This window comes from Coloeus monedula (assembly GCF_965178545.1).
Source record: "Coloeus monedula genome assembly, chromosome: 5".
Taxonomy (NCBI): Eukaryota; Metazoa; Chordata; class Aves; order Passeriformes; family Corvidae; genus Coloeus; species Coloeus monedula.
The window spans coordinates 65878130-65897104 of NC_138785.1; the positions used below are offsets into that span (position 1 = coordinate 65878130).

At 36.6% G+C, this 18975-nt stretch overlaps 1 protein-coding gene across 2 annotated transcripts in view; it reads right to left on the reverse strand.

Moving 5' to 3' along the window:
- RGS12 (regulator of G protein signaling 12) overlaps positions 1-18975 on the reverse strand; it is a gene marked incomplete at its 3' end in the record, with an annotated part of 86146 nt that overhangs the window by 34874 nt on the left and 32297 nt on the right. For both annotated transcript variants that reach the window (XM_082281380.1, XM_082281381.1), the window contains exons 4-5: positions 9511-9532; positions 1065-1234 (exon numbers count right to left, since the gene is read on the reverse strand). In XM_082281380.1, coding sequence (XP_082137506.1) covers positions 1065-1234; positions 9511-9532 — 192 coding nt within the window. The remainder of the gene's footprint in view (positions 1-1064; positions 1235-9510; positions 9533-18975) is intronic.

The following is an 18975-nucleotide window of genomic DNA, read 5'->3' on the forward strand; positions in this document are numbered from 1 at the left end:
GACTCTAATATCAGATCAGAATTTTATTTTTCCTTTCAGCCTGACAAGAAGTCTCAGTATTAAAGCAGAAATGCTAATAACTCTCAGGCTACTCTGCTAAACCAGAGAACATAATATCCAAGATGCATTATTTTGTTTTCCTCTTCTCTGTTTCCTCAAATAGATGTTCGCTGTAAATGTGGGGTTTTGGGTTCCCCTTACCAGTTAACATGAAAGTCTGTTTATTAACCATTGTGATATCTTAACACTTTTGTATCAAGCAAAAGAGTCTGAGTTACTGTAGATTCCAATAATCTACCTCTCCTACACCACAGGTTTCCTTATATTCTCATTGTGAAAATTACTTGGGCAGCACAAACTGTCCCTGTGTAACACATTCAGAATCAGCAACATCCTCTCAGTGCAGCAAAGCAAAAGTATATACCCTCAGTTTCCTTGCATGCAAAATAGAGATGATGCTATTCACAGCTCCATAAATGTGCTGTGCAGAACAGTATTTATGTATTGCAAAGTATTTATGCTTTGCAAATACTCAACATCATTCCTTCATGTTGCAGCTTTAAGCATACGCTACTCTTAGCTACCATAACTACTTCCAAAATGTATTTCTAAAAACCTTTCTCAGGAAAATAAGCCACTCTATCATTGAAAAAAATCTTCTATGTGGCTTCCAACGTTTCAGTGGAGATAGATGTGAATAATGACCCATTCTTAGGAAACTACCAAAAGTACTTCCTTCTTCTTGTACAAAGGCTACAAAACGGCATTTTACAAAATGGGGAAGCTTTCTGAAATGAAAAAGACAAAGCCAAATATAGCTTCCATTTTCACCTGAACTTCTGCTGTGCAGAAATGCATGGCAATCTGTACATTACCATGAACTCTTACTCAACTGTGAACCCATGTAAACTCAGAAACATACTCATATAACAACTGAGCATGAGTGAACTCCTGTCTCTTGTCCTGTGCATGGATAGCATCAGGAAAATAAAAGAAAATACAGGAAAATTACTGTGGCAGTATCAGGTATTTTGGAAAGCCTCTTGCTGTCCCTCAAAACTTACCGAAAAATATTTAACACCAACAGAATCCTGAAGAAGACGCTCAAAGGAAACAGCCCAGCTTGCAACTCTCCTTTCTCGCAGTCGCCGGCAGCTCTGCACACTGGGAAGGCTGGCATTGCTGCTGAGGCTGTTTTCACTGATGCAGTCCTTCAATTCAGCGCTATTCAGCTCTGTTAATAAAGGAAATTAAATCTGTCAACAAAGTAGTATTCACTTTTACTCTTCAACATTGTTTACTTATCACACCTCCTGCTCAAGCTCACAGTGGTGCAGGTATCTAAATATCCCTCTCCATTTTTATTAGGAGCACCTGCATAGAAAAAAAACACCCCAAACACCGCTCAAGTTTCTTCTGTTCTACTGCAAAGAAAATTAAATGAGTGTCTTAAAAGCAGTCCTCTGACAGAAGCAAAAGGGGCAGGCCCAAAACAAAATCTTTTTTATTGTTCCACAAAATAAAACACATTTTCCTGTTGATATTTCTCACCCTACGGACTGCACACCTTCATAAGATTACCCAAGGTAAGTTGATGTTCAAGAACCCACCGTTCACCAGAATGTGGGCAAAAACCTACTTGGTGATAGGAGACAGCAAAATTTCATACACACTTCAACTGGTAGAGACAGAAAATCTGTGAAATTTTACATGGAAATACAAGATTCCTGTTTATACTGAAAATTTAGGAAAGGAGTCAATTGTGGAAAAGAACATTAAGGAAAATGAGCTAGTAAGGGACGCCTTCCTCATCCACAGGAAATAGAGGCATCAAACCACAGATCCTCAATTTATCATGGTTTCTGATAAAAATAGGGATCCCTTCCAGATTCCAACCAACATAATGGAATCATCTAGAAACCTCAAGATGAGAAATTACCAGATTCTTTAGATCTTGAAAAAACAGAAGTGATTTTGTATTCTGAAAAACAAATTACCAAGAATCCACAGAGAATTCAGGGAAACACATAAAACTCCTTGTGTAGCAGCCTAACAATTTCAAGTATTAACCCCAGATCATCTTTGTCACATGTCAGTAAATGAAATATGCACACCCAAAAAATCTCAAAGTGACCATTTGTTCACAGAAGTAGAAAGGGGAAAGAAATGGCTGCTCTAAGTAAGAGAAGGAACTGCTTACAATAGGGTTCTATTCACTCACAGATTTGTCATTTACCTCTTGCACACCCTTTTGTAGAATGGTCCTTCCACCTCCCAGTGTACACAAATGTAAAACTGGCAATGCTGAACTCACAGATATACACTTCACAGAGGTGACAGAAGGTTTAATTCATTGTGAAGACACAACTAAAGCCTGAGCTACCTAGTCTGATCTCCCTGCTTCAAGCAGGACGTGTTGCACATAGAAAGATGCCAAACTGAGTGAGATTCTGTGATGAAGGGATGAAAAAATCACAGACATTCAATTATTTGAAAAATTTGAAGTAACAGATGTGAGAAAATAATACCCTCAAATTAAATAGATAGTATATTCATCAATTTTATGCCAAATGAAAAAGTATGCAGCTCACTAGGAATGCAGTCTGTTTGAGAAAACTGAATTCACAACCAGTCAGAAATGGACTATGCTTCACAGGGACGTTTTTATGATTTTCCTCAGTTAATCACTTGGACTAACTAAAGAAATTAGTAATTTCACCAAAAATACCCTACTTTATGAGGTATCCCAGGGTCTCCTTTTATGTTAGAAGTATTTGAAAGCACTTTGCACTTCCAAACTTCACATTACAAAACACTGCTGCTCCTCCCTGGAAGTAAGAGCTTTGGAAAAAGGCACCTTTCAAAAACTGCTATAAGCATAGGGAAAAGTTATAAAGATAGTTGTAAAGACAAGAAAAAAAATTTTCTTAAAGTTCTGAAACTTCATTTTAAAATTTATTTTTAGCTCAGAAATATTCACTAAGATGTAATAGTTAACTACTCTGAGTTTCTGTAAGTAAAGCTATCTTTTAAGACAAAAATAAAACAAGTAAGACAAAGATACAGAAAAAGATTAGGAAAAAACAAAATGTAACTGTATTTTCAACAAGGATAATATTTAAGGAAACTAGTAACAAAACAGGTATATACATCTTTTCTTTGCCTAATGACCATATTAATCAAAGCTAATTGCAAACATTCAGCAAATAATGCCAAAATTTCTTATAGAAATATTCACTTTCTCCTTTAAAACATATCTAAGAGCATAACCAAGTCAACTGTTAACTTCATTAGAGAATACCTGTCACCACAATGAAACTATTGTGAAAGAAGCTAATGTGAATCTGAAGAGAATGATATCTAAATTTATTATCTGAAGTATTTTGCTTTAACTCTGCAGGTGGATATGTTCTATTTTACAGTCCAGGATACAAACAGACACCCACTTCTTGATAGATCTGGAACAGTTTCAGATACTGCCTCACTCCTGGAGGGTTCAATCCCCAGCGTTCTCCAGTGATGAACAATGAAAATTTCCTTGTTCCTTTCAGGCAGAGTCAGAAAGCCAAACTCATCCCACATACCAAACCCCTGAAACCTACTTGACTGACAGAGAGACATTAGGGAGCAGCCACACCAAGAGCACAACTCTCAGTCCTGGAGTCACAGTGCCTTAGGACTCAGAAGGGATTGGGAAGTGGCAGGCACAGCAATCATCAGCCAGTCAGCCTCACCTCCCTCCCAGTGGCAGGCGTTCAATTTCCCTATGGCAGCAGGGAAACCAAGCTGCAATTACAGCCTCCAGTGTTTACACCAGTGGTAACTGCTAACTACCTTTAATTGCTACCAGCTGCCTGCTCTCTCCAGCTCCTCAGAGTTACACTCCTCTAAACTACCGGGTTCTCCCTCGTCTGATACGCTGCTGACTCTGGAGATCCCATGAAAACAAATGAACCAAAATAAGACTCTATTTCCAACAACCAAAGAGCTACTGGCACAGGTTCTCCAATGTGTTAACACAGTATTAAGGGATTACTCATTCCCAGTAAACTGTCTGTTCTGCTAGATTTAATTTAGGTAGTGCAGATTTTTTTCAAAAAGATCCATTATAATTTATACTTAACCCTGACACAGCTTTGGTTTCCCTTAATGAAAAAATTCAGTCAGTTTGCTTTTAAAATCTGTAGAGCTTTCTGCTGTGGCACCTGTCAACCTGAAAACAATACAGACCAAGGTTGTTTCCCAGAAAAGACTTGGTTATTCTAGTTTCTTTTACCACCCAGATCATCAGTTGCAATTTAAACAGTTACAGCCTAGTGCAGATATACCATTTAGAACCAGAGAAAAAGTCAGATGGAAGGAAAAAACCTCCCTGACTCTAACATTAGTACCCAATTTATCCAAATCACACTTAAATGAAGACTGTATAAGCTGTAACTCCTGCTCCACTCCTCTTTCAGAGGAATGTTTCCAATGTAAGACCTCAGCATCAGGTTTCCTGACTCTCACAGGTCATGCATTCCTGGGTACACACAGCCCACCTTAGAAAGCAGGAATGGAGAAACTTTCCAACTGGGTCACATATTTCATCTAATGAGCCCTCTGTGATGATCATCAGAGGAAACAGAGTCCTGACTCCCGCCTCAAACGTTCTCACCACAGGGCTGTTGTGCAAAGTGAACTACTACTCCTCCTCCTCATAAAGTATTTTAAAAAACAAAATGAGCAATTGGGAATCTCAGGATGCCAGAGGAATTTAATGTGAAAAATCCCAGCTCTGCATGGATAACATGGACAACAGCAGTGCTGTGAACTTTCCAAATGTCTGCCTTCCTTTGTCGTGCCTGTCAGAACCACCAACTCATCTTGCATTACCTGTAAAAGGAGGCTCCTTGCTCAAACATTCCAAATCCCAGGGACCTAACTTTATTTTTCTTCTGCTTGAAAGCAACGATACCTAGTGAGGAAAAACTACTTTGAGTGCAAACTCATTCCATTTCGTTTATTGCCTTTTGGAAATACAGAACTGACACAGAGTGCTATCTAAAAAATCCTCAAAACCCAGTATTTTGCACCTTTTGTGTTTACACATTCCACAGAGGGTCTTGGTTTTATTTATTTTACAAAAACAGAATTATGCAAGAAAATACAGGCATTTAATCAACTAAATCGTGAAAGTATTCAGGGTAAGATGGCTTCAGAAGTTTTGGTTTAGATAATATAATGCCATAAGCCTGAATACAATTAATGAAGGCTAATTTGTATGTATTTTGTATACATTTTTCAGCCTACAAACCAAACACTTTTTATTGTTGTGAGAAGCTAAGCATATTCCTTGTAATCATCGGAACATACAATCATATCATTAAGATATTCTAGTTAGTTAATCACCAAATACATTACCTGGATAAAGCTGATAAGAACCACTGTGGTGCCACTTAATCAAATACTTCAAGCCCTTCACTGAAAGCCATCCTTCTGAATCCATACCAAGTTCAGCTGAAATGTTCCAGAACCCATTGGGTGTAGATTAGTCTGACTGTACAGCACATTGTTCCTCTGCAATTTTGGGATGAGGGACGCTAACACATTTCCCCACAGCAATTCCTGGTAGCCTCTAACACCATTCTAAACAAATTGATTCCTTACCCTCGTGGCTTCAAGCAGAGGGAAGCAATAGTATACTTAACACAAAGCATTATAAAGTGCTACATAAATAATTTAAAGAAAAGACCTTTTGCCACTGCTGCTAAAGGAACTTGAATTATTTATGCTACAGTGGAACACAGCTACAGTGAGCATGCACCACCAGCAGAACTGACAAATAAGTCACATACCTGTTAAAGGAAATAATCCATCTGTATCTATAGTGTAAAAAGCATAAACAGTGGTTTATTTTGTACTTCATTGCGAATTTTTGCCTTACCTTCAGTTACTTTTTAAAATACAGTTTTTATTTATTTATTTATTTACTGCAAACATCATTATTTATTACTGCAAACATCAGATTCCTTTCAAAAAAAGGTCTTTAGAAACATTTTGCCTTATGAAAATTCTTTCCAAGTGATGAACATTAAAAGCAAAAATCAGCAGAAACTACAGCAAAGTAGCATCAAAAAGATGTGCATATAATATCTGTTAGGCTGAAGTATTTGGAAATAACAGACTCCAGTTTAGTGGAACTGATCTCTGCAGGGAATAGCAGGTAAGAACTGACTCGGACATTCTCACTAGCTCAGATACCTCACCCTCTCTGTCTGGGAGATGAATGATGATGGCACTTCTGTTATAGATCTTTTGACCTTAAGGTTTTCCCTTTCTAAAGTGCCATCCAGGTATAAATAGCAAAGTCAGACATTAGCTGGAGACTATTGATCATCCCCGTGACAATTCAGATGGCACAGTGCTCAAATCATCAGGCACAGCCTGCATGCTGTGTACACACTCCCACTGCTCCCACAGGCAGCAGCAAAGGACAGTTTCTGAGGTGGGAAGTAAGAGAAACCTGCTAATTACAGGTCGCTGTAGTAACATAAAATGGTTCCTGTACTCCTAGAGCATAGGTGCTGCAGATCAGTTGATCTACAGCAGTAATTTTGCATCTAAACATTATTACAGTTTGCATTCTGATTGCCTGCAATTCATTACACAAATCAATTACAGTTAAGAGCTGCCACTGGTCAGCACATCTAGAAACAATGCTAATTTACACGTTTCCTATCTTGAAATGCCGAAGTGCAGAGTTTTGGCAGATAGGAATAACCCAGCCTTGCACAAGCTAGGATGTAAAATATAAAATAAACAAAACAAGGGGTAGATGGTTTCCAGGACCAGGCTCTAACATAATAAAAGCCATATGACATAAAGCTTCATTGACTTTGGAAAGAAAACATACAGAGAACTGTTGTGCCTCCCACCATACTGAAGGGATGTATATAAACATATAACTGCTTTTTACACATGAATTTTCTTCCCAAACTAAAGGTTAACAACAGTATTTATAGTATCTAGTCAATATGTACAAACACTAATATTAATTAGTAATACAAAGCAGAAGAGAAGGTTCTGGAGAGACCTTAGAGTACCTTCCAGTACCTAAAGGGGGCTAACAGAGAGCTGGAGAGGGACTTCTGACAAGAGCATACAAAGGGTAATGGCTTTAAAATGAAGGAGGGTAGATTTAGATTAGATATAACAAATTTTTCACTGACAGTGCTGATACCACTGGAACAGGTTGCCCAGAGAAACTGTAGATGTCCCATGCCTGGAAGTGTCAAGGCCAACTTGGATGGCAGGGGAGCTGGAACAAGTTGACCTTTATGGTCCTTCCAACCCAAATCATTCTGTGATTCTTGGATGATAAAGATGTAGTCTAGGACAGGAAGTATGCAGTGCTGTACTAATAGTTACACTGGTGAAAATTTCTTTACACTAGACATATCCTAAAATGTCTCTGTCTATGGATCTATTTATGTATTAGTGAGTTTAAGGAAAACTGAAAAAATTTCAGTGCTGTGACATATTCAATGAAAGTAAAAGCTAGAAAATGTAATTCACACATGAATCAGAACTTTTTACTCCATGCAGCTCAAAATGAATTAGGAATTTATTTAATTTCACTTTTTCTGGTTACAGTCTCTCTGGCTCCTATTTTTCCAACCCACTACCTGGGTATTTAAGCATTGATTCAATATTATCCAATATAGTTCAACTACCAGTTTTCACACAAATTATACCCCTTCTTAAGAACCATTTAATAATGAAAAGAGAGTTCATATTAAATTCTGAAGTAGCTGAAAAAATAAGGAATACAACTCAGCAGAAAATTGCACATAGCTTCTTGGCTGCTCTTTTACCTCTGCGACCTTACACAGCCCTTAGATTTCACGAGTTCAAAAAACTGTGTAGAATTAATTGTGAAAATGGTTACCTACAGATTTGGAATAACATACAAAAGTCATATTGGAAGAACTGAAAATAAGTGGAATTTTAAAATAAATTTTCAGCTGGAAGGACAAAAAGATTGAAATTATTATTGTATGAGTACTATCACAGGAATTTCAAAGTTTGGATAAGCACCAAAATAACTTTCATTAACATAGAACAAGAACCCTGAGACAAGACACAAGTACATTGCATTTTACCCAAAAAAAGATCAATCAAACTTTTGGTCCTCAGCAACTATATACACAAACAAAAAGTCTGTGGTCTGTTTTGATTTTTATATCAAGCAGGTTAACGTGCAGGGGGGAAGAAAAAAAAATGTATTTTTCCCAGAAAAACACAGGCTACATTTTAGAAATAGAAAGTGGAACAAACACTATTATTTTCTGGTTTGTTGTTTTGTCACTTTGCAGACAAGAGAGATAGAACACAGAGTCTATCTTCTCATCCAGACAGAAGTACAGTAAAGCATTAGACTGTGTCAGCAGTAGAGAAGGAAAATGCCTGACAAAGCCACTGGAAAATGGCTCTAGCAAAAGGACCAAAACAGTAATGTTTTTCTCAAGTGCAGTTTTAGTCTTGCAAGGAATCGGAAATTAGGACATGAAGAAGTTTTGTAAACAGTATTGCTAATTTTCATTTATATTTGCATGTAATTTTAAAAAATTATCCTTAGCATTCCAAATATTTTTTCCAATTTCACTGCACTGATTACAGCAACACAGCTTGTTCCCTTTTGCCCTTTCTATTTAATAAAATTGTCTTGTAATGTTGTCAAAGAATAGCAAATGCAAAAATATGTGAGTTTCTCTGCAGGCTCAAGTGAACCAAGTCCTGCCAGAGAAGACAAGGAGAAAAGCCATCTCCTGTATACCCTGAACTATAAAAATTCCTTCATTCCATTAAGGAAGCATTTTTAAACTGTTTCAATTAACTTCAAAGCTTCAGAAAAATTGTCTTCTAATGTTTAACAAAGAGTGGACATCCTTTAAAACATTAAAGGCATGTTAAAATCAAAACAAACAAGCTTATGTGCAATAAAGAGGAGTTTACTTAGAAGTACTCCAGAAGTGCAAAAGCTCCATGCTGGGATTTTACAAATATCAAATTACTTACCCCCTTCTCAAAAAGGATCACACTTAACAAAGTTCAACCTCAACAAATGTACCAACACAGCTTACAACTTAGAAGCCAGAACATCTCTTCAAAAACAAAAGAGGTATGTAAAGGACAATAAAACAGAGAATGAGATTTTATCTACCATCCAATTACACAGAAGTCTACCAGCTCTGCCTCTTTATTATTATGAATGAAGAAGCCTAGTTATAATAAAAACGTGCATATATAAATGTACCATAAAAAAATATTATGCAAATAAACCAGTGAAAGTATGTGAACATAACCCTGCAATATTTTCACTGGCACAGTTCCCAAAGCAGTCGCAGAGCTCTGCACCACCTTGGACTCACATCTTGTAATATATCACATAATTTACCACATATTATGTTGCTTAATGTGGAAAATTGATTACTTTTCATTATAAAGTAAAAACAAGCTTCAGCTTACCTCCATCAGAAACAGTTGCTGACTGCAATAAGAAAGAAAAAAAGAAGTGTTACTGAAGTTTCATGGCAAGTATCAGAAATCTTTGAGCTTCACTTAGTACTGGCAGTGCTAGCTACTTTAATCATCTTACTAATAACATAATATTAGAGAGGATATTCTAAAGAAACCAGCTGTTACTTCTCACAGGTGTTTTCTCCCCACCATGAAATTCACCCCAGGCCTTTCAACCACTACTGTCCAGGGATTTGATCCCACTAATATTTACTGGAAGATTTCTGCTGTGGCAGCTACACTGCTTCCAAAAGTCCTTAGATGGGCAGAGACAACCGGCTGGTACTTGTGAAAAAGTAGATACTTAAAACTGACCTGCAGAGACTTAAAATGAAAACAATACCTCGTGCGCTTTAATTTGCTGTAATATCTGGAGATATGCATCATTAAAATGAAAATTCAGTCTTTTGTCAGTCAGGTGACTGAAAACTTTCCCTATCAGTCACTTGTGACTGCCACAGACTCACAAGGATATTCAGAGTGTTTGCAATAAGCTAAAACTAACTTCCAGTAAGAACTCCACACCACCTCTACCTGTACTGTACATCAGGTTTTCAAGGACAGTTAGTATTCTAGTGAAACGTTGAAGTTTATGCACTTATCTGCCCTAAACTTCTCAACTTTGATCACAAATTACCTCAAGGCATCTAATACCTCTGTAAATCCAAGTAGTGACCATTTCCCAAATAGGTACTCCAATGCTTGAAACTTGACACTTAGCTGAGTGTAGTCTGGAGGACGAAAGCTTTTTAGAGTTCAGTTTAGGTTGATTTTTTAATGACTACTAGAAAGTATTTTTATTTCAGTTTGGGGAATCTTTTCTTGGTCATAGAAAGTGCCCTTGAACCTTTAGGGAACCTTCTAAATAGTTAAAAAGAAACTCTCTTCTTTTGTACTGTCCATTAAAAAGCTAGGAAAGAATGCCCTACATTATCTACCACTTCTTCAAGATCAGAAATACACAGAGGAAGAAAAGCACAAATATATACACAGTTCAAGTTTAGAGCTACCTCTTCATAGTTTGTATTTTTCAGCCTTGGCAAGAAACACTCCCACTCTTCTTCAAAATCCACAAAAACCTTTAGTAATATCTTCCCCTTTCTTTCTTTCACTGCAGGCTCTCAACTGCTGTTAACACTCTCTGAAGAACTTGTTACAAATAGTTGTGGCCTCACCATTCGCATCACCACCAGGAGAGGATCTGATCTAGTCTGACACAAGTATTCTGGGACTTAAAAAGTCTAAACTAACCCCTATTGACATCATTTCTCTGGTGCTAAGTTCAGATAAACACAAATACATCTCTCATGAAAAAGATTTTAAAAAAACAAAAAAAATTGTGACACTTCTTGCTTAACAGCACAAAAATAAATGCTTCTGGATCTGTGAAGCATAATAATATAATGAAAAGTATATCCAAGCATCTCCCTTTAATAGCTTTGTTTCAGGTATCAATAACATAGTTCTGGTTACAATTCTTCAGTGGGCCTTAGGACATCTTTTCTACTTCTATTTTGCACATAAGTCTAGTGAGCATGTTATGCATTCAGAAGCCATAACTTAATTCATGTTTGTAATTTAGAAAATTTAATTTGCATTACTAAAATCTGATTTATAAATGTGATTGCCTCTAATTTCTTAGTCACATCACGGTACAGTACAGTTAGTGAACAAACAACTTCAATGTAATTTCTCAAAGAACGAAGAAAAGGATGACTCAAAGTAAAGTAATAGTATCAGTTTACACATTAGACAGAAAAAAAAAATCAAAGTACTTTCAAAATATCTATATTTTAGGGATGGTCATTTACTTTGTCAGCTTTCATTAACCTAAATTCAAACACCAAGTACAATTCTTCATGCTTTTGAAAGGTATGAAGCAAAATTAATAGGATTTTCATGATAGCAGAAAGAATATTCATACTATTTTTATCAAAAACTGGGAAGTTTACAATTATAAAATATAATTTTAAAGGGGAAATGGTGCAATTTCATAGAAAAGCTCAATCATTAATGGACAATGAGAGTTTTATCTCAATCAATTTAGCATATGTTAATGCAGTGAACTTTCTACACACCACGGGTTGGTTCTGTGTGTTTATTTGAAATGCTTTGTCTACTGCCATGTTACATTACATGTACTAGCATCTTAAAATGTCTCAAAGGAAGGCCTTAGTAGATTTTATGTTAGATCATTTTTTAAAAGCACCTATAGGAGGAAATATATTTTACATTACAGAGTCACTAAATATACCTATTGTGTCCCAAGGATTATCTGTTTATTTCTATGGATCACAGAATAAAATCTATTTTAAGAACAGTTCTTTAAATTCATCTGTGTAACTAAATCCACCTAATTCAATAAAACCACCTAGAAACTGAAGCTTGTAATTACTGTGTAAGAATTCACAGTAATATGTTCAAACTACGTTTGTGAGTACTTAGAAATCTCAGTATAAACCTGTCAGAAATTGCATGCAGTCCACATTCAGACAAAGAAGTTTCTCTTCTAAACTGTTCAGCTGAAACTTGTCTAGATTTGTCTTTGAAAAGTATAAGTTGCAAGACCAGATTTTTTTAAATACTATGATGATCTCATTTTGAAAATACACTTTATGTTGGGGGCTGTTTTTCATTCTTCAGCACTCATGTTTCCCACCACTGGAGGCTCTTCGGGACAAAATTTGATCTACTACACCTAAAAAGTTTGATTATTTGATGAAATTTAACACTACACACATATTAAGAACCACCTATTGAAAAGCATATGTATCAGAAAGCTATAAAATTGAACAGCTCCTGTAGGTAGCCATTTCTGAAACAGGAGGAAGGACAGGACATGACTCTGTGCCAGTTAGGGCAAATGTGAAGATTTTTTAAAAAGTATTTAAGCGTTTAATTCCAAATGGCAGAACACATATGTGGTGAATGTATATATGAACTATCATCCAAAGATAAAATCTAATGGCATGAAACCATCAAATCTTTCACAACCAGATAAGAACTGAAATTAGTTCTTCAAATTGCCCCAGTTACCAAATTGGTTTAGGAAAAAGCCCATGGTATATGCCAGGAGTCTGATTTATTTAAAAAATAAATCTAATTTAGGAAAGCTAAAATGTCTTCCAGTATATGCCTTCATGGGAACTGTGCCTGCTCACATAGCTGGATTAGCAGCTGAGTTACACAAACACACACACACACCCCGCAAAGTTGGGGGATGCAACTCTGCTCCAGGGACTTCAGGGCAGGATCTTGATCCCTGTGATTCAAGAGAGAAGCTCAGTGCAGGGCCAGCAAGCTGAAGACTGGCTGTCCAGCTACCATACAGCATAAAAGATCCTCTAGGTCTCTGTAAACTGGCAAATGCTTCAGCATATATTTGATAGCATAAAGTTCTGAATAAGAGAAAACATGTTAAATTTCCCTTTGCATCATCTCTCTTTGCTAGGTGGAAAAACCAGAAGGGCCTGTGAGCTTTTGATGTTGTGTTCAGGATCTGCTTGCAAAAAGTCCAAAATAATTTTATCTTATAATAATTATCAGGGAGAAAACTATTTTGTAAGTACCTAATATTTTTTCCAGAATAGAAGTAGACAACGTAGTACCTTGCACCAACAACAAGGTACAAAGGGAGAGAGGGCATAGAGGAGAATAATTCATAAGGCTGGAAGTTCATAAGGTTGGAACAGGTTATATCTTTTAGCTCTCACAGCCTATAGCCTGCTAGATGTGTGCACCACTGCATGAAACTTGTCTGATGACATCTTTCAGGTGACAGAAACTGTTATCCACTTAGTTCCATCTTACATGTTCCATTTCACATGGATCAGGTCCCAGGGAAGTGACTAAGTACTGTCAAATTCTGCCATAACAATATCATGCAGAAAACCAAAAAATACCCTACATTATATTATGTATGCCCAGACATTATATTGAGCAAATAAATCCATGTGTACAGACTACCCAGGTAACACAATACAAAAATGTCCTTTTACTCCACCTTGAGATTTGTCACTCAAGTTGAAGTCATGCTCAAATACTGGAGTAGAACAAAGGGAAAGAGGGGGATACTGGCAGGGGTGACACATACTGGGAAATGCCAGGCCTTAGCAATAAAATGGAGCAACATGAAATCATCTGTGCTATTACAGTGGGGGTGAGTGCCTTCCTGAGTCAAAAAAGACGTCTCTGTTTCCCACTCCTCCTGAGACACAGAGGGTAAAATCTGTAAGGAGAGTGAGGACATATTTCTCTCTCCTATTCTAACAATGACAAAATCATAGACTAAAGAGAAATATTATTCCTTTCTTGGGCATCCAGAAAGATTCAGAAGAAAAGGAATTAAAAATGACCTGTCACCTTTCTAAAGCACACTTTCTTCTAATACAGGCATCGACTTCTTGCTGCATCCAAAGAATTCTCTGACTGCTGCCAGAGTCTGTTTTTACACACTATTTTACTATAGTCCCTGTAAATAAGCCTTTCAGGTTACAATAGCACACCTATCTCCACCAACCTTCTAAACTAATTTCCTCATATTATTTCAGTGCAGAGGATAACTCCAGGGAATCTGTTGGGTTCTGAAGATTTACAGGCTGAATACAAAGAGCCAACTTTCAAACATTCTGTCACTTGTCTCAGGAAAGTTTATCACTCAGTTGACCGTCTGCTTGCATCTAACTTTGTTCAAACTACTTCTTAAATCACCTGAAGCAACTTCTCCTTTTGCCAAGGTATGAATTATGAGCAGATCCCAAGGTCTTCAGTCACATTACTCCAAGATTTACATGATATACACATATTTTTAAATATATTACAGCATCAACATAGTTCATGGCATGAACTCCAGTGTTCTCTGGGAGGGTGATCATGTCTCAAAATCATGTCATACAAAATATGGTATGTACAGTTCTAACATTTTAAATAAAAAATAAAGCCATATTACTCATCAATTATTGCTAGATTTTCCTTCTAATAAATAATCTCAAATGTACTTCTCACCTAAAAAGTAGCATAACATTACAGGCTTTTTGTCCTCATTTCAAAATATTATTGCAATTAATTTCATGATTTAGAATTCTTTGAGAAGAGTGCCCCTTCAGAATGCCACTTAAAGGAGGACTATTACACAATTTCACTGTTCAATTCTCTACCACCAAATTGCATTTATAATAGTTAACACTTTAAAAGCATTCTGCATGCAAGAGTTCTGAAGAAAAAAATACTGTACAACTACTGTACAATAACTTTATTGAACACATTTAGTATATTTTTGTCAAATATATGAATATATTAAAACAATAAATGAAGAATAAATGATGTGACATTTGGAATTCCTTTAAGAAATAAATGTTCAACTTTTTACCTCAAACAAAACCAATCCTATCACATATAAACACAGTGCCTTAAGTGCCAAATCCATGCCTAAAATTATTTTTATAAAGATATATACAAGATATATACAGTCTTACCTAAAGATATAATATTGATATAATGGTACAGAAAGCATATACAAAATACATTGCACATAATTTAAAAATAGGCACACATCATAAACATACTGGGTTTTTAGCTTTATACATACTGGGCATAGTTCATAAATACATATCAAAAGCTCAGTGTTAGTTGGTATAACAAGATTACTTTTCTCTGAGAATAAAACCCAGTGTTTTCATTTACAAAGGAATTTTAACTCAAATATTTTAAAGTAAAAAAGCTTAAAGGCTAAGCAAAAAGCATTCTGAAGCTGATACCGTTCTTCTCTAATTTCTTGCCAATAACAATAGCCTATTCTAATTCCTCACTGCAACAATGCCTTGCTTTAGCTAAACATAATTCATATCACTTACCCGCTCTTCGTAAGAAACAGCAGTTATTTTTCCTAGCAGTACTCTTCCTAAATTCATCTTCACTTAATATGGAAAAAGCATTTCCTTAACACGTCGGCTTCTCAAAGATTAAACTAAAAAATTCAACGCTGTTCCATGCCTGTACATGCCAGTAAAGTTTAAAGGCATTTCGTATGAAGTTCTATTTTACTCCCTTTATGTTACCAATAGCAACAGGCCAATGCAGGAAGCTGTGGTTCGTCAGGGATTCAGATTAGATCTCAATTATCTCTCACCAGAAAAGCTTGATCATTTTATATAAATCATGCTGATTGTATTTTAGAACGTTTCCTACAACAAATCAGGAAAATAAAATGACACTGAACTGTGTTATAGTCCTGTATTCAATAAAACAGATTTCCAAGACAGTTTCCAAAAAAACACTAGTTAATCCCCTAACGTTAGTTACAGAAACATTTACATAGTAAACCACTATTTTCAGAGCTTTACATAATGCAAGCCAGAACAAAATAGGACCTCAAACGGTCCATTCTGCTTAACTTTTCAGTGGTTAACACTATAAACTGCACAAAAAAATCTGCAATACAAGGAGACTTGGCGTTATTTCATTAAACCTAGGGGTAGCCTCTTGTCACTAAAGACAAAATTCTTCTTTCAGAAACCAACTGCTGTTCTGCCCTTCCTCCCTCACGACCTGAACCTGTGCTCAGCTGATGTCAAGAGAGTACTGTGCACAGAGCCTCAGGAACAGAGAGCAAAATAGGCTCCTTGTAATGTAAGAGGGAAGTGCAATTCACTTGCCTGTGACAGCAGTGTCTTCAAGAGACTCTATATGGAAAGTACAGCATTTCAGGAAGTTTGATGCTGTCCACAACAGTGGTAGTACCTAAAGCATTCACTGCTGACATTTTTAAAGCAATCAGAACACAATTTTCTGCTAAAAAGAAACACCAGAACTGCAAACCGGGAGTGATTAGTGGGCATTTTTATGCTAGTGGGATATCCTTAAACCCTAGGTGGACGTACTAGTAGTCATTCAGGAAAGAGGAACTTTCTCCCTTGTTTAGTGAAGCATGTGGAATCTCCCTCATGCATAAAGTTCCTAGCTTGAGCCCCTAATATACAAACAACCCTGTGAAGAAGGCAACTATTACTTGGAACTTCTTACAAAGAGAGAAAATGAGAAAAGAAAAGAGCCTTCACTCAATATTCCATGGTGAGACTGACTTGCAACAGCAGTCAGTATGTAAAAGTCTGCACATCTTCCCATTTTTGCATTTAGGATGAAGAGACTTGGTTAACAGAAAAACTCAATCGTCTCAACTTAATTTACAGTGATCAGAGAAGAAATTTAATTCAGTTGCAGATGAAGCCTATTTTAACTAGAATTTTAGTGGCATAAGCTAATTGCTGTGATGGACAGTTAATTTTTTGATTGATTATTGTTTAAATAGGCACACCACTACCGTAATGAATTTAATACCATGACAAAATGCAGTGGAAACAAATGGGTGGGTAGACAGGAAGAAATGTGTCTTAAAAATTAGAAATTACACCCTCCGTTACTCTAGGATTTCAGAAGCAAGTGCCCTATGACACTTGCACAGATGAACAGTTTTACTGTGTGGATAAGTACTCAAAACGTAAAACTTCAGAAAGAAAAAAATGCCAGAGCTGTTTAAATACTGCATTTTGTTTGACACTAAACTGAGTGGGATGCAGAATGTATTTTCATTGCCAATACTTTAACCAAATAGCAACACCATTACAAACAATCAGGTGCATAATAATCCTTACAATGGATGAGTAAAAATCACAAATGGATCAGAAATGCTTGAAGAACTTTCCTGGTAACACCCTTTTGGGGTAACACAAAACAGGACTTTTATGAATAGCACTTACTCAACACTCAACCTAAATCCTCTAGGAATCACCTAGAAAGACCAAAAGTACTAGTACAATTTTAACAGGTGAGAATGTTGCCCATAAGAAGGAGTAAGAGGAAAATACCCCACACGCAACAACAGGATGTAGCTGCAAGACCAGCAGCTCACTGGAGCAACTGCAGTGTTGGGAACACTGTGGGTGGGCAATGTTTTACACATTCTAGGCACTCACACTCAGCATTATAAACCTAATAATCCTTTAGTTTAAACAGACATTTAGAACTGTTGATTTTGTTTCACTGAACTAAGCATTGCACATCCACATTTTTTCCATACAGTGACATGACACTGAAAAATAACCTCTACCAATTAGACAGCAGCAGTTAATGATCTTGGCTATGAAGTGCCATGAGGCACTGAAAGCTCTGTAAAAATTCATATCCCTCTACATTTTCATAGCTTATTTCAGCAGCTACAGATATAAAATCTTGTGATTTTGTGTAGCATACTTGTAAATCAGGCAGGCAACTCAGAGGTCAAAGGTCAAAAGCAGAAGGAATGTTAATTTGAAAAGCTATTAATGGAAAGTGTTAAAATATGGTACAACAGCTTTAAAAGCCTTATTCAGATACACCAAAGATGACATTTGTAAACCCACATCCATCTGCTTAGAAGCTAAACTGTGGGAAGGGGTAGCGACCCCAGATAAGGTTGATCTGTTTTTCTCTCCTACCCTCCCTCCACTTCCTGCTCATATTTTCTTTTGTACATTTGTTTTCAGAGCAGAAAAAGCTGAAGAGAAAGACAGAATGACAGGGAGCCTGGATAAGTTTTAACTTGTCAAAAGATGAACAGGATTTATTATATCCCTGGCTCCTAAAAGAAGAAAACACACACAAAAACCACCAGGCAACCAGAAAGAGGCAATCCCCTGGATCAGCTCCTCGTCACACTGAGTCCTAAGCTAAATGTGACATTGGCAGAATGTACCACCAAAAATCTTAAATCTCATCAAGTACTGATTTTTTATTATGTCATATTAAAGTAACAACAACTTGCATGACAGCCACATGTTAAGAATATGATTTAGTTCACTGACCCCAGTTACTGAAATAAAAAGCAGGAGCATCAAAAAGCCTACACATAATTAAGAAAGCTCTGCCATAAAATAAAAAGCTTTTTCCCCTAATTTTCCAAATTTTCTGTAATCTGTCTAAATATATTTTTGTCAATGATTTGTCAGCTACTCAACAATAAACAGACTCCATATGTGCTACTGATGAGAAGAGGAAAAATTCTCTCATTTAGAACATTGTGGATTCCCTCTATGAATTTTGAAATAAGAGTCCTTCCTATTCCAATGCAATATTAACAAAAATATTTTGAAGCCAAACTAGCTGGAACTTGCTCGTGTATAAATAACTGAAGTAGAAGCTGCCTTGTCAGACACTGAGACTTCCCCTACAGTAAATCCCGCGAAGCAAAGGGAAAGATGCAAACGACTGCTCCGAGTGCCATCTGCTGTCTGCGGCGCTGCTCAGACTCCTGTGCATGTTTTCAAGGGCTAAGCTCAAGGTTTGTCATCCAGAAATCCACTCTAAAAACAAATATTTGGTTCTACAAGCCATATTTTAAACTTCGAAAAACAATTCTACAGGACTGAAAAATGAAAATAA